The sequence below is a fragment of the Anoplopoma fimbria genome, chromosome 23 (assembly GCF_027596085.1).
Source record: "Anoplopoma fimbria isolate UVic2021 breed Golden Eagle Sablefish chromosome 23, Afim_UVic_2022, whole genome shotgun sequence".
NCBI lineage: Eukaryota > Metazoa > Chordata > Actinopteri > Perciformes > Anoplopomatidae > Anoplopoma > Anoplopoma fimbria.
In genome coordinates this window covers 7,155,906-7,173,201 of record NC_072471.1, presented here as the reverse complement: position 1 = coordinate 7,173,201, position 17,296 = coordinate 7,155,906, and the positions used below count along the sequence as shown (strand labels likewise).

Here is a 17,296-nt window from a genome sequence, read left to right as displayed (position 1 = left end):
AAAAATGGCTGATGCCACCACAGAGTCGAAAAAAAGGTCCTCAGGAGTGCTCCCTGCACTCCAAATGACCTCAGTCTCCTCAGCAGATACAGTCTGCTCTGACCCTTTTTGTATAGTGCATTTGCATGATTAGTCCAGTCCAGTTTATTGTTTAAGTGAACACCCAGGTACTTATAAGATCTCACAATCTCAATGTCCTGTCCCTGGACGTTCACTGGTTCCGGAGGACAGTGTTTACCCCGGCGGAAGTCCACCACCAGCTCTTTGGTTTTACCAGAGTTGATCTGGAGGCAGTTCCGCCGGCACCATCCTATGAAGTCCTGGTTCAGTTCTCTGTATTCCCTCTCATCACCGGCGGAGATGAGGCCGACGATTGCAGAGTCATCAGAGAACTTTTGCAGGTGGCAGGTAGCAGAGTTATATTTGAAGTCCGATGTGTAGATGGAGAAGAGGAATGGAGCCAGAACGGTTCCTTGTGGGGCCCCCGTGCTGCAGGACACCAGATCTGACTCACACTCCCTTATCCTCACATACTGTGGACGGTTGGTGAGGTAGTCCAGGATCCACGCAGTGAGGTGGTGGTCCACCCCGGTCTGCTCCAGCTTGTCCCTCAGAAGCAAAGGCTGGATGGTGTTGAAGGCACTGGAGAAGTCGAAGAACATGACTCTCACAGTGCTTCCAGCCTTTTCCAGGTGAGAAATTGTGGTCAATATTAGTCAGTAAGGCATACAAACATAAGTAAATAAAGTTTCCCTTTGTCAAATATTTATTCTAATAAAAATCTTTGAGATGCTACTTTAAGTAAAGGATTCACCACTGACAATAACAACACATCACATGAAAAATATTTTCTTTATTACAATCTTTTCCACTCATACAGTATCTGTTAGTAGAAAGGTGTTTTTACTGTATTACTGAACAGTGCAACATGGTGTTGAAATAAAGGTTGTACATTTCAATGCATAGTTCCAAAGTCAATCGTAAATTTAGCAAAATCATCTTTTTAGGACATGCCCCTCCATTTTGTCCATAATCCTGCAGAAGCAGAATCTGACAGAACAATTTTCCAAATAAAATTCCAGACTACCAGTCTTTTACCACCATTGTCTTTTACCCTTATATAGTTTACCAGCACTACAGAAATATCCCTTTTGAACCAAATGAACCTGAATTATGAGTAAATCAGATAACAACAATTCAATGATATTTAATCAATATGAAATTACTGATAATCCAACAAACCTTCGAGAACCAAATTAATCAATCACCTTTACATAATATACATCTGTATAAGTGAAGAAACTTTGTGAGTGAACAGTTCCAGTAGCATTGTATTATTACTATTGTTGCATCTGGTTTGATACTTCAGTGAAAAACAAAAAAATGTACAAAGCTGTTTTAAATATTCACAAGTTAAACAGTAATTACAACAAAAATATTTAAGGCGTTTTCAGTTGAATTCTGTACAATCACAAACAATTAACTATTAGCCCTTCAGGGAGAAGAACATAGAAAGCAGAACAGGTCTTGTGTTAATGCTTCATTAGTCGACAGCGCTCTAAAAGGCAGGAGATGAGTTATTTTTTTTTTTTTTCAGTTTTGTAGGTTGAGATGAATAACAGAGAATAAAAATATTATTAGAAAGGTGTTTTTAAGAGAAGCCTGATAGAAAGCCTGTCGTTGTTTTCAGCACTAACACAGACTGTCGCCCCGACACGTTGACAACCTGCAGGTCCACATTGCACACTTCATTGGAAATTATTTGAGGTTTTAAAGGTCATTTTTAAAATTTTAATCCGCATTTTCAAGCCCTGATTCTTGCCAGATTGAGTCACATTCATTTAATGAATAAAAACAAATAATTAAGAAAACTTTCAACAGGTGATCCATTTAGTTTGGGCATATTTCAAAGAGATTCACCTAATTCAGCACTTATGATTGTCATATATTTATGTTTCTTAAATATATGACAACCCCACATATTTGACACACATCTGTAAATTTAAAGCAGATAAAATGCTTTGATTTATGCCAAAACTATAAGTTCCAGTTAAAGAAAATGTTTTGGTATTTGCGTTTAATAAGCAGGAAGTGGATGTAAAAATCTAAACTTTATTTTCATGCAATGATGTCTAAATTAAAACTTATTGGCTTCAACGGCCAATGAGGAATTCAAGGGAAACATCTGGTTCCATGTCATTTCCATTTTCAATAGATCCATGCTTTTCAAATCTTTTTTTTTTTTCCTTTTTGGTTTGTAGTGTTTACTTGGTTATATTTTGTTCCATCTTGTGGGAGAGGCAGTTTTAATCAGAAGTGGTCACTTTGTCAAGGCTGCAGTGGCTCGGGGTTGAGGAGTGTCTCTCCTCCTCCTCCTCCTCGTCTGCTTTCATGAGCGGAGAGAGATCTGCGTCTCCCCCCGCCTCCTCCCGCCGGGCAACTCGTCACTCGCGGTGGGCCTTGCCCGGCGGCGTGATGCTAAACACTCGGATGCGCAGGTGGGAGGCGATCTGGAGGCACACGCCGGTACAGTAGCGCGTTAGATCCAGCAGAGAGAAGACCTGAAGAAAGATGGAGAGGATCAGACATCAAATGCCGCATTTATGGTAATATTTAATGAATTAAAGAGCTGCTATTATAAATAACACAGAGCAAAGTGAAACTCTGTGCTGGTATAAAGAAATACTGACTACAAATCTATTATTAAAAAAATATTTTAGTAGTTAAGTACTTCATTCTTAAAAAAAACAACCTTTCTTTTAAGTAATCACACATTTATCCACATCTTTAGTTCAATTTTAGTAGTACAAGGGGAAAGAAGCAAAAGCACCAATTGTAACCCTTATTTTTTATGACTTTGCTTATTTGTAGTGCTGAATTTCTTTGTGCTGATGCAAGGTTTAGAAAGGCGCTATAATAAAAATACATTTATAATGTCATATTAAATGTCATATTGTAGGTGCATGCCAAATCTATGTTCCATAGCAGATATTTATCCTTATCATAGTAGAAAAAAGGCCATGTGTAACTGATAACATTAATGATGGCTCTGTTATATTTAAGTGTCCCAGTAAACCAGCATACACAACACACAAATTCCTGCCATGACTTGTGGTCTAATTAGCAGAGAAAACTGGAAGCACCTGTGCGGGTGTGACGAGCATTTGAGGACTGCAACAAAAAAAATACAAGTGGGTCTAGTCTAACTTAACATATTGTTCAATAAAGCACTAGTTGTAGCTTCTGCCCCTTTTGAACCTGAGAACTGCTTATTTTCTGCCAATAATTAAAGCCATAGCTGAATTGGTTTACTAATAAAGTTGTTGCTGGAGTTCAACCCCTCAAGAAATCCCTACTCTAGTTTTCTGTTCTAACAAGTACTGCTTTCACACACAACCCATGCAAATCATACAGGATGTGGCAGCTACTATCTATCTATCTATCTATCTATCTATCTATCTATCTATCTATCTATCTATCTATCTATCTATCTATCTATCTATCTATCTATCTATCTATCTATCCCTACCAATTTAAAGCTTACAAATGGTACAGAATATTGTGCAATTTCTAGTTGAAATGGGTATTAGATGCCTTTTCGGTATAGAGTTGTAACAGTTTTATTGTATCTACATGAACGTCAAAGGAAGGTTTATCTCCTAACTGAACCTTGAACTACAGCTGTAATGTGTTGAGTCACTGATTAGATGGTTGAAGTGAAAGCGAACAGGGATGAGAACCAGGCTGTGCCTACGTGTACATAGACTTACTGTGTTGTTATTGTAAGTTTTCACCTGCTCTTCAAGTTTTTACTGCAGCTGTACTTCATAACTGGTTCAATTCATTTATCATCACTATGTATAGATAAACATAGAAGCAGGCGTGCAAAGAAAAGAATAGAAGGTATTAATCTTGAAACGGTTTGGTTGGTTGGTTTTTCTGGTTGAACAACACTTTTCTCTGCCACAGCGTTAAGGATTTCTTGCTGACTCTTGTTTATTTGGGTGAGTCGTGGGTGCAGCCTCATGAGTGATGACTGTTAGTCAAATTTGTAATGTTGCAATAATAAATCTTTGGAGTACCCATTTAAAAAAAAAAAAGAAGGAACTCTTAATACTACAATAAAAGTTGTCAAACACTCACCATGGCGATCCAGAGGACTATATGCTCGTCGACGAAGCTGTTGAAGTACTGGTTGAGGAAGAGGAGGCCGGGGCCTACGAAGGCCGTGTCCGAGAGGTGCAACTCACTCTTGGTCATGTGTGCGATCTACAAAGATTAACATGAGGGAAAGAAAAACACTGATTAAGAACAATCTGCAAAATACAAACAGAGGAAGCATGACTACTAACTTAAAAATGGGCAACTTCACATGAATGCAACAGTGAGAGAATAACTAAATCAACTATTCAATAATAATGTATTGTTAGGAATATTAACTTTTGATTAAAGTTATAATTCTTGAGATAAACATGGAATCAAACACATGGTCAGGATTAAATTTGATGTATGATCAATGTTTTTACAATCTGTAGTTATCCCAGGACAGTATATCGTTGATTTCATTGCCATACCCGCTCTAGATTCAAATTGCCTTCACACGCAGGAGTGAAGGAAATTCACAAGAAATGATGCCGCATGTACTCCAGCGTGACGGTTTTTAATTTATATCTCATTGATATCATTGTTCATTGTCCTACAACTGTATGAGAGCTCAATTAAGATACAGTTCCAAACCAAATATGTCCTACTGCTGCTGATGGACATAAAGTGTTCAAGTGACAAAACACAATGTTTTTTTTAAATCACAGGAAACGCAGTTTATTTATCACAGAGGTTAGTGCATCCACAAAATAAAACAACGCAAGTTTGTTCGGATGCACTGTAAAGAGATACACCACAAATCAGCATCGAATTACAATGAACTTTCATTTTGTGTTGATTGTGGCGGCCCCTGTGGATAAAAGTGGTAGCTTTTCTAAATATAATATTGATATAACCTGATAATGCGTCACGATTGGCTTGGTTGATATTCAAAACGCACTCTGAGGCCCCAGCCCAGTGGTTGACAATAGCTGCTACGGATCATATAAAAGGCTTCAGTATTACTACTCGAGACTGTTTTAACAGTTTCATAAGCAGTTTAAAACTCCTTGTAGTTAGTTTAAGACAAGATGAACATACCACCAGCTTGTTGGAGACCTTGGCGGTGACCAAGCCAAAGGCGAGCAGGTACAAACACGGCTGGAGCTCAAACAGCTGGTTGGACGACTTCTTGAAAATGATGAAGGCCAATGTGAGGACGAGGCCGATGTGCAAACCAGGACTCAGCACACTGGTGTCCTAAATGGACGGAATGTGATTAAGCAATGCATCACAATAGAGCTTTGTAAGTTCTACCTCCAGACTGGGTGTCAGGTGTGAATAGGTTTGTGGACTTACAGCCACAGTAGAGCCGTTTTTGCCAACACCTCCGTTCAAAATGACATGGAAGTAGTTATAGCAGGAGTAGAGGGCCCCGCCGATGATGCCTATGATGGGGAAGACGTACATCTTCAGTCCAATGATGGGCAACTAGGGAAACAAGTGAAGGTTAAAATTAATGCAAAGAAACAAAGCGATCTCCTTGTAGTAAGAAGACGGGTTCTTATGTGAAAGCTGCAGGCATGCCGAGCGGGATGAGAGGGCAAAGCAAATAAAAAAAATGCGAGCGACATCATCAGCTTTTTGAGCCGGATCATGTCCGATGGATGACCTGTTGCCATGGCGTCAGCTACACATATTTACCTTCTCACTTCTCTCATGTGATGTTAAGTCAAGCCTCCAAAGGCAGCAGAGTAAAAGTAAAACACAAATTCTATTCAAGGACTAGAATGACGACTATAAAAACTACGAACTGATTAGAAAAATAATGTTGTGTAAAAAAAAACGGATGGAGAAGAAAAACGTTGATTAAACAAGGTGAAATGAAAGTGTTCCTGTGTGCGTGTGTACAGTATTCGAGCATTTGTTCGGGGGTTCTCAGTTACCGTCGTTTGCCAAAGGCTCACGCCTCCGAAGGCCGACATCAAATACATGATGGTGATGGCGATCTGCACCTCCGTGACGTCAATCCTGTGAATAAAGTATCGGGGAAGTTTCACAGTTATATAGGAGCAAAACAGCATCTATTATTATTACTGGGAGAACCCACTGAACGTGTGACTTACAAGCCAAAGCGGAGAGTCCCGGACACGTAGGTCTGCCAGTGGGCGCAGAAGAACATGAACATCCCGATAAAACCACAAAAGAACATCCAGTCTGGGTATCTTCCTATGCCACACGAAACACACGTCCCCACAGCAACAAAGACTGAAGTAGGAAAAGAAAGAACAACAGACAAACTAATAATCAAAATCTCTCCCTGATCCACTAATGCAGTGGATTCTGCAAATATGAAAAAAGAATAATAAGTTTGCGTTCAGTTGGCCAGCGAGCAGTAAAGCACCTGTGGAGACGGCGTCGCAGCCGTGGTCGAAGAGCTCCCCCAGAGCTGAGCTGCTGTTCGTCCTCCTGGCCTGCTTCCCATCAATGGCGTCCAGAGACTGGTAGATGAAGAGGCCCAAAGCGCTCATGATGAAGGCCCATGCTGGAGCCTGGGGGGTGAGGAGGTGGGAGAGACTTGGTTTAGACGAGAAGGACCACAGCCTTGTTGTTTGTTTAAGCAACACACACTTAGGGAAAAGCAAGGTAGAGCTTAACAACTATTGGTTGATTAATCAACTGTTCAATAGAAAGAAAAATAATGTGACTTTTCACATCAAAACATCTCCTAATTCTAGCTTCTCAATTGTGAATGTTTTTCTTGCTTTTCTTAAATTTTCATGGACTGTTGGTTGGACAAAACAAGACATTTAACAGCATCACATTGAACTTTGGGAAACTGGGATGGACATATTTCACTATTTTCTCATCGACTGGTAAGCAATTATGAAAATAATAGTTAGTTGCAGCCATAAAGGGAAGCTAACGACTTACAGATTCAGACTGTTTCAAAACTATATCAATAGCATACCTTATGCAGATACTTCATATGTTATTAATTCAAATCTTATAAAAGAGTCTTGTTTTACATATATTATATCACATGCAGTGTGTTATAGTGGAAGAGGATTTAAAAATAAATATACTTTTATGAAATATTAACCCTCAGGGGAAAAGATCAGGCACATAACAGATGGCACATATTTAATGAGTGTGGCTACTTTTAAGGCTGTTATACTTAAATTAAATTGATCATGAAACAATGTCACTGGTTAGATACCTGTGCATATTAAGTCATTTTACCTGAGAATCTACAATTGAGCAGCTAGAGTAAACTATAGTGTCCGTTGTGCATGCTAAGAGGATGCAGAATTATTGTGAGGCAATGGAAACCAGGCACTCCAGCTGTACCTGTTTGATAAAAACCTACTGTCAATGCATATTAACACATGCATCAGTGTTTATACTGTAAACATGGAGAATGAGGGATTCAAGCTGTGGCTCAGTTCCTCTAAGTTTGAGGCTCTAACTGGGGTGGAGGTTATAGACCATCTGGACACTAGAGCCGGCCAACACAGTGTGTTTACCAAAACAATGTGACTATGTTTGTCAGTGTGTGAGAGAGGGGGAGACAAAGACAGTCTGTGTTTTGGGAGAAATCAAGAATCTCATGCTGTCCTAAATATTCAGAGATTCAGCTGTTTTCCTTCTAAGTCTACGTCCTAAATGCGTCATGGACTGGTGGGGACGGATCCCGCTTTTAAGAGTTATTTCAAAAAGGTAACACTTTAAAGATCTCTGAACTGTGTCCATTGGTCCGTATGAATTCACCCAATATCATGTTGGCTTGCAAAAGGCATGTGACACTCGTACATCTACAAGTCCATGCCTTATGCAATGCTTTATAAAGGAATAGCTGGAACTGAAATGCCTTTGCACGTGTGGAATTTGACAGTACCGGCATGCTGCATGGACTGTGGACTTAGTTGCAAGGTTGTAGTAGCTTGATCGGACAAAGGTGTAAATCTGATAAACAGATACACCTATGCGTTCCTGCTGAGGACACTGATCCACAGTGACCCTGGTGACATAAGTTAACTGGATCATAGGTCATCGGTTTGTTGCAAGGCCTACTAGTAGCATTGTTACTTAACAGTTAACCTCCTCTCTAATTGTGAACAGACAAAGAGACAACAACATTCTCCTTCAAATGTCAACACTGCGGCATCACGTGAGCCTGTGCAGACAACAACACGTCAAAGCTGACAACTTTCCAGGAAGGTCCTCCTAAAACCACATGAAGGACACGTATGTCCCCTTAATCCCACTGACAACTTAAAGCTTCCCCGTTTATATGTGGCAATGCAAACGTGACACAGTGGCATTTAAGATGTTTCCAGAAGCATCCGGGGACACTTCCTAATTCGGCTTACCCTGACATACCCAAAACAGGGCATACTTAAAAAAACAACAACCTGAAAAAACACACCCTGGGCGTTAGCGATGAGGGGGACTTATCCCATTCATGTGTAAAATATGAATGCCTATGAAGCTCAATATGTGTGCCGAATTGTACAGTAGACTCCACAGATTCAGGATATATCTTAACTATGACTGTGAGACATGTGATGTTTGCGCAAGTGGCCGTGCAACTTTAAATTACGCATTTTCTGAATGGAGGTCTGGCGCTCCATCCATGTTCAAGGAGACTTATCCCATTCATGTGTAAAATAGAAATGGTTATGAAGCTCAATATGTGTGCCGAATTGTACAGTAGACTCTGCTGATTCAGAATATATATTAACTATAACTGTGAGACATGTGATGTTTGCGCAAGTGACCACACAACTTTAAATTACGCATTTTCTGAATGGAGGTCTGGCGCTCCTTCAGCGTCTCCGTGTGCAAAACTTTGGCCAAGGTCGACTTAGTTACTCACCTCCTCCGTCGCCGTGGGACAGTAATATATGAGCACCACCGTGGTGAGGATGTTGACCATCAGTCCCACAATAGTCAGGGTGTTTGGTGCGATCCATGTGGGGATTTGCTGTACGAGCCAGTTCCAGTAGATTTGGCACGGAGGCTCCAGCAGGGACCGACCGGAGGCGCTGTATTTATGCTCCTCCAGACGCTTGAGCTGCGCCGGTGACAGCGGCTCTGGCCACGGGAAATGTGGCATTGTTTTTCTCTGCCTGATTACCGTAACTCACTAGCTATCTTCTCTCTGCAGACTCTCTCTCCACCACAGAAAAGAGCAGCTCATTTGGCATTTACAGCTCGGGGACCAGACGAGGCCATTTCCACGGAGGAACCATGAGACGTCGACGGGTGCGTGTCGGCAGGAAGTGAGGATCCGGAAGGGATCGGTGGTGGCTGAGCACCGGGAAGTTTGAATGGAAACGTGGATTTATTTAGTTGAAGTACAAGTTGGCAAACACGGAATCAAAAGCAATTTTTTTATTTATCCATCATATTCAAAAATTACATATTATTGTGCTATTAATTCTGGTTTGTTTTGATATATTTAGGTTGGGAATAGAATATATTTATTATTATTATTATTATTATTATTATTATTATTATTATTATTATTATTATTATTATTATTATTCCCCTCACAAATTGTAGTCATTTAATTTAGATTTTTATTTTCTGTGCAGAAATTCACAGTGTCTTGATCTAATTCTGGTGGAGAAATACCGAATCCTTAATCTCACATTTAAACACTCCAGTGTATTTTGACTCTGGAGGGATACTGAACTACTTGATTCTGCTAGGATAGACTAAGTATATTGTTCTCTGCTTTCTTAAAATTGATCTTAAACTGTACCAAGCCTGCTTAAAAAAGGGTTAGTGACTGATGCTGATTCTCTTGATTCTACTGTTCTGACATTCTCTAATCAGGAAGTGTTTGATGCTCTGTTGTGTTTGATGCTCCTGTGCCTTGAATCAGGAACTGCTTTGAGAGGTGTGCTTTAGCTTCAATAGGTCAATTGTCCTCTTAACTGCTAGGGGGAGTGGCTTACACTCCTGGCAGACAATGAGCAATCAGTAGGTAGGTCCTTAACCACTGCTGCTGCCTGGAAGCGTCAGCTTTCAAGCGTCAGGCAAATGAAGGCTAGGGCGAACAAAGGCAACAGGGCGACTTTTTCAAGCCAGACTTGAAAGGCTAGGGCGAACAAAGGCAACAGGGCGACTTTTTCAAGCCAGACTTCGTCAAGCATGACTTCTCGGCGTGTACTTGTACGGGTCAGTAATTTGTTTATATTGACTACCATGTGTCTGCATCCTATTTCTGTCTGTTCCTCTGTCCGGTGGTCACGTAGACAGTGGGTCACTCCCAGGCGCCGTGACCCCACTAACCTCATCTATCCCACTCTCTCAGCCCATGGTGAGCAAGTGGTGTCGGGGGGGCTTTGGAACTGCCAGTCGGCAGTGCCGAAAGCTGAGTTCATCTCAGGCTATGCATCCTTGCTCTCCCTCAACTTTCTTGCTCTAACTGAGACCTGGATCACACCAGAAAACACCACCACACCCGCAGCTCTGTCAGATGTGTACTCCTTCTCTCACACTCCCAGAGCTGCGAGGCGAGGTGGTGGCACTGGCCTGCTAATTTCCCCAAAATGGAAATACTCTCTTGTCTCTGTTCCACAGTTCTCCCCTTCCTCTTTTGAATTTCATGCTGTTACTGTCACTTATCCAGTCAAGCTCACCATTGCTGTTGTGTACCGCCCACCGGCCCTCTTGGCGAGTTCCTGGAGGAGCTTGACACACTAGTCTCGCACTTCCATGACGATGGCTCATCATGCTCGGCGACTTCAACATCCAGACTGATAAGTTAGAACCTCTGCTTTCCTTCCTCTCCTCCTTTGACCTCTATCGCTCTCCCTCTCCTCCTACCCACAAGGCCGGCAACCAGCTGGATCTTATCTTCACTAGACACTGTTCTACTGCTAACCTCTCTGTCACTCCCCTCCAGCACTCGGACCACTACTTCATGTCCTACTCCCTCTCCCTCTCCTCTCCCCCTTACTTCCTCCACCTACCCACATGGTTTCTACCCGTAGTCACCTCCGCTCCCTCTCCCCCGCTGATCTTTCCTCTTCCGTTACCTCTGCCCTCCCTGACCCTGAATCCTTCTCTCTCCTATCCCCCGATACTGCTACTGATCTTCTCCTCTCCACCCTTTCCTCCTCTTTGGACAACCTCTGTCCCTTCACCTCCAGGCCTGCACGGCCAACTCCTCCTGCCCCGTGGCTGTCGGACTCAGTGCGTACTGATAGACGGAGCCTAAGAGCGGCTGAGCGTAAATGGAGAACAGGCAAACTCCCGGAGGACCTTCTTAACTTCCAATCTCTCCTTTCCACTTTTTCCTCCTCTCTAGCTACTGCTAAAGCGGCTTTTTTCCGCTCTAAAATCCTAACCTCTGCTTCCAATCCTAAAAACTCTTTGAAACTTTCTCTTCACTCCTCCAACCCCCACCCCCTCCTCCTACTTCCTCCCTTCTCCCTGATGATTTTGCCAACTTCTTTGACAAGAAGGTAAATGATATCAGATCCTCCTTCTCTCAGCCCCCTCTCCCTGTCCACCCTCTCCCTCTCTACCCTCTACAGCTCTTCCCCCTCAGCTCCCCCTTCCCTCTCCACACCCAATCTTACCCCATTTTGCTCCCCTCTCCCCTAACGAGGTCCTTGACCTTGTTACATCTAACCGCCCCACCACGTGCTCCCTTGACCCGATCCCCTCCCCTCTTCTTCAGTCTATTGCCACTGAACTCCTTCCTTTCCTCACCCACCTCATCAACACATCTCTCGTCTCGGGATGCTTTCCCTCGGCTTTCAAGACTGCCAGAGTCACCCCCTTCTGAAAAAACCATCACTTGACCCCTCTGATGTCAAGAACTTCAGACCGGTTTCTCTTCTACCCTTTCTATCCAAAACACTTGAACGCGCTGTCTCTAAACAACTGTCTTCCTACCTCCACCAGAACAACCTCTTGGACCCCCACCAGTCCGGGTTCAAGGTGGGTCACTCGTCAGAGACGGCCCTCCTTGCGGTGACAGAGTCGCTTCACGCTGCGAGAGCGAACTCCCTCTCCTCTGTCCTGATTCTCCTGGACCTGTCAGCGGCGTTTGACACAGTGAACCACCAGATCCTCCTCTCCACCCTCGAGGGGATGGGCGTCTCAGGCTCTGCACTCTCCCTGCTTGCATCCTACCTGACAGGCCGATCCTACCAGGTGACATGGAGGGGGCCGTGTCAGAACCACGCACGCTGTCTACGGGGTTCCACAAGGCTCAGTTCTGGGCCCCCTTCTCTTCTCGCTCTACACAACATCTCTGGGTTCTGTTATTCGCTCGCATGACTTCTCTTACCATTGTTATGCCGATGACACCCAGCTGGTCTTGTCATTTCCTCCCGGTGACACCCAAGTGGAGCCACACATTGCTGCGTGCTTGGCTGACATCTCGAAGTGGATGGCGACACACCACCTGAAGCTCAACCTGGACAAAACCGAGCTACTCTTCCTCCCGGGGAAGGGTTGCCCGCACCGAGACCTGTCCATCACCATTGATGATGCCGTGGTGACGCCAACTCGGACTGTGAGGAATCTGGGTGTGACCCTGGACGACCAACTGTCGTTCTCAGCAAACATTGCATCGGTCACACGCTCCTGCAGATTCCTCCTCTACAACATCAGGAGGATTCGCCCCTTCCTCACTGAGGAGACGGCGCAGGTGCTCATCCAGGCTCTGGTCATCTCCCGCCTGGACTACTGCAACTCACTACTTGCCGGAGCCCCGGCGTCGGCCATCAGACCCCTGGAGCTTGTCCAGAAAGCTGCAGCACGTCTGGTGTTCAATCGCCCCAAGTTCTCTCACACAACTTCCCTTCTCCGTTCTCTACACTGGCTCCCTGTAAGAGCTCGCATCCAGTTTAAGACTCTGGTGCTAGCCTACAGGGCAGTGAAAGGAACAGCTCCTTCCTATCTCCAGGCCTTGGTCAAGCCCTACACCCCTGCCCGACCACTTCGCTCTGCTGCCTCGGGGCGATTGGTTTCCCCGTCGCTCAGAGGTCCCTCCGGCCGATCCACCCGGTCACAGCTTTTTTCTGTCCTGGCCCCTCAGTGGTGGAATGAACTCCCCACCGACGTCAGGACAGCAGAGTCGCTGCCCATCTTTAGGCGCAGGCTGAAAACTCACCTCTTCAAGAAGTACTACCCTGAGCCTTCCTCGTAGCACTTATTGCACTCGTATTAGTTGCTGCACTTACTGTATTTGTATCAGTTCGCTGCACTTATTGAATTTGTATTTGTTTACTGCACTTATCCTATTCGAAGTAGTTTGTAGCACTTACTATATTCGGATTAGTCTGTTGCAATTATTGTTTTCGTAGTAACTTGCCTCTGCACTATACTTTTGCTCTGGTTTATGCTTTAAGATGCTTGTTTAAGAAAGGAGATGCACTTATGACTTCTGGTGACTAGTAGTTCTCTTGAATACCTATGTTGAATACACTTCCTGTAAGTCGCTTTGGATAAAAGCGTCTGCTAAATGACTGTAATGTAATGTAATGTAATAATCTAAATATACAGGAATAATCCAATGAAACACTCATGTGTAAGTATTTAATTTTATAATATATTTGCCACCGAAATTCCAAGGATGCAAACACGGAATCAAAAGCAATTATTTATCCATTTTTATCCATCATATTCAAATGACAGTGAATTAAAAATATTTACACATTCATGTTATTATGCTACTAATTCTGGTTTGTTTTGATATATTTAGGTTGGAAATAGAATATATATTTTTATTATTATTATTATTCCCCTCACAAATTGTAGTCATTTAATTTAGCTTTTTATTTTTATTTTCTGTGCATTTCATTTCCTGAAATTCACAGTGCCTTGATTTAATTCTGGTGGAGAAATACCGAATCCTTAATCTCACATTTAATCTAAATATACAGGAATAATCCAATGAAACACTCATGTGTAAGTATTTGATTTTATAATGTTTGCCACCGAAATTAGTGGGAGAAATTCCAAGGATGTGACCACAGTGGTTGGTTTTTCTTAATAATTTAGGCTATTTTTGATACACATATGATATTCATTTATTATCAAGGTTTTTTTTTGTCTAAGTGTCCCTGTGTACGTTTTAAGTCAAGTGGATTTAAGTATGGTGTGTTCAACCTTTTGCAGCATAGTAAATCTAAATTTTCCACAATTAATTAAAACAATTAAATTAAAAAATTATCTCTCTGTGCTGCCTTAATTGCTTTCTTTAGATGGAAAGTCATAGTATTATAATCCAAACTAAAAGAGCACTCAAAGCAAAATCACATTTTAAAATTACTTTTAATTGTAATCCATGGGTCATAATTACAAAGGTAAATGCATGCGCACATGACTGAGCATCAATCAAAACTCAAAAGTCCAATATGAATCCAAAAAAAAAGCATAGTATCATGCAGAATATGGATTGTGCATAAACCACATTACATTTTCTCTCTTACTTGACATAAATGACACACAGAAAAAAATTAAATGAACATTTTTTTATTTAATTATATTTATGTGAATAATCTTAGAAGGGTCTGCACATCATATCTCTGCTCTACTTTCATTTTTCTCGCATATAGAAGTTCTGACATGGCAAACAAACACCAAAACATGGTTTATACACTCCCTTTTCCCTTCTTTCAGACCCCCGGCAATAAATTATCACCTTCAGCAGACACTCCCAACAAGAATCAACATGTCAAATACTGCAAGTATGTCACTGTGCTATATATGTGCTCTGTATATGTTTTTTTGTTTTTTTTACACACTACATGAACTTATCAAAGGTAGAACCAAAACACAGCTGACATGCATCTGAGCTGACACAGTCTTTCAAACACAAGAGGGTGACAAAGAAGTGACCTGGCTTTTTTTATATTTCTATAGTAACTAGCTACTAACTTGCACACAGCATGCCACACCACAGACCAGTAAACCCACCCCCACCATCGCTCCAATCGTCCCTCCATCCAACCTTCAGGCCGCTGACCTCAGTAGGTGGGAGAAGAGGATCACTGTCGGCGGCAGATGTCTGCAAAGCTAAAGTGTCTCATTGCACTCCGGTTTTACTTCTCATTGTCCACAACCTTCTCGTTCATGTACTTGTCAATCAGGTGTAGGGGCACTCCGCGTTGCATGAGTTCGTAGAAGGTGAAACCTCCTGAGGGACGAGAGGAAAAAACTCTTAAAATGATACTGGGAGGGACGGAGGTGGAAGTGGAGAATGGAAAACAGAGAGAGAAGAAGAGGAAGGAGAGGAGGAAGAAAACAGCAAAGAAGATGACAGAATAAACAGAATGCAAAGATGAGAGGAGTTCAAACCTCTGGATAAAAAGTGAGAGGAGGGAAGAAATCTAGCCAGAATAGCTCATGTTTTTGCAATGCACACTCAGTTTGTAAATCGCTGCGTCTGCTCAGGCTTGCAGAACCAGAAGCACAGTTGATATCACTGAAATACAATGCAGGTCAACCATCTTTGAAAAAATTCTAGATTAATGAAGCGTAGACTGTCTTTAGTCGTCCACAATATGCTGACAGTGGTGGAAGTACTCGGATCCTTTATTTAAGATAATAATCATATCACAGTGCACATTTACTGTGACAAGTTATAATGCATTAAACATTTTACATATTGGCAAATGTTTTTAAAGTAGCAAACATTAAAAGTATTCATTTAGAGGGATATACTTAAATATGTATTACATTATTCGATTATGATTTAATGTATAAGCAACATTGCTGTTGCGGCTAAATGAGGAGGAGCTAATTTTAACAAATTTATACACTGTTTTAGGCACTCAAACCTACAAAATAACATCATATTTTATAGGTTGATCACATGTTTTGTGTAAAATCTTAATCTGCAGCGACAGAAAACTACAAGCTGTTCAATCTGTCAGGTAAATGTTTTAGAGTTAAAATATTTTACTTTTTTAATAATAAGCACAATATCCCATTGGAATGTAGTATAAAGCGGCATAAAGTGTAAATACTCAAGTAAAGTAAAGGTTCATAAAAAATGTAGAAATAGTTAGCCACTTTTTGAAACAAGACAGCAAGACTCCAGGAGTGTAAACCTTCTTAATGCAGAAACCAACTGGTCAAAGCTATATAATGTATATAGTATATAGCATAGAATTGAATTGAATAGATCAGCATCATCCCGCTATTTACATCAGTATCGGACTGCTATCAAATAAGTATGGGTGCATCCCTAGCTAAGCTAAACTAACTGTCTGCACCTTCATATCTAATTGACAGACATGAGAGTGGTATCAACCTTCTCACATCTCAAAATGTCAAAAGATCCCTTTAATTACAATACTTCAGTAAATGTTACTTTCCACCACTGTAAGCTAATGGATACAACAGGAACTGTTGTGGTCATACACAGCTCATCACTCAGGTCCAAACAGAACGTAGAGATTACCCAGTGTTAGTAAGCTTTGTTTGAATCCTGTAAGATTTTAATTAACAGCAGAAAAAAAAGATATGTAGACGTCATGTCAACATAATATAAAATTCTTTCAGAGCTCTGGATTTCTTGGCAAAAGTTAGCAAGTTTGCAAAATGTTTTACTCACCTTATCTGCGGCACAAAATAAATGAGAGGTAGTCTTTGCATTCACTCCATTTCACACCGACGACTATGGCAGTCAATTAAAAATATTCAAAAACAGGGCTGTTAAATTCAGCCAGCAAAGCAGAACTGATGGAAATAATTTGCCAAAAGTTGTCATGCAAACCTTGTCTCATTAAATTCCCGATTTTACATTTTTCTGTGGCACCTGCTTTCATGGGAAATAAAAGCTGCCACAATCCCACCGACCGAGAAAAGCAAGGTTACACAAACAGGCTGGAAGATGCATCATGAATGACATAAGCTTCATATGCCAAAACCATATGAAAGCTTACCTTATGTGAGAACATACATTCACAATTCTTGAGTTTGGACTGGGGGAGAGAGAAGAGAAGAGGGGTTAACAAAATGTTAACATGGAGTTATATGTGTGCACCAGGGAATACTGAGTTATTACTGAACTCTTTTATATGAGGAGTTAACTGTGTGGCATAAAGAAGACAGTGGAATCTGTGGAGAATAGTTTAAGACAATACAGAAACATCAGGGCTCTATATGTTATGCCTACTGAGGTGCGACTGGTGACAGACTGTGTGTTGAGGTGGTGTGTTGTTGTGATGATGAA

At 41.7% G+C, this 17,296-nt stretch overlaps 2 protein-coding genes across 2 annotated transcripts in view; both read right to left on the bottom strand.

The window, feature by feature from the left end:
* Positions 1-838: 838 nt before the first annotated feature.
* Positions 839-9,387, bottom strand: chpt1 (choline phosphotransferase 1). Its single transcript, XM_054624560.1, has 8 exons — positions 8,963-9,387; positions 6,488-6,635; positions 6,210-6,351; positions 6,030-6,114; positions 5,443-5,574; positions 5,185-5,343; positions 4,144-4,269; positions 839-2,561 (listed from the first exon to the last, which is right to left on the bottom strand). Exons 1-8 carry the CDS (start codon positions 9,200-9,202, stop codon positions 2,445-2,447), a joined length of 1,149 nt encoding a protein of 382 aa, XP_054480535.1. The 5' UTR covers positions 9,203-9,387; the 3' UTR covers positions 839-2,444.
* Positions 9,388-15,158: 5,771 nt separating this feature from the next.
* mybpc1 (myosin binding protein C1) overlaps positions 15,159-17,296 on the bottom strand; it is a 29,785-nt gene continuing 27,647 nt past the window's right edge. The window contains exon 33 of the mRNA XM_054624295.1: positions 15,159-15,253. Within this exon, the coding sequence (XP_054480270.1) occupies positions 15,159-15,253 (95 nt within the window). The remainder of the gene's footprint in view (positions 15,254-17,296) is intronic.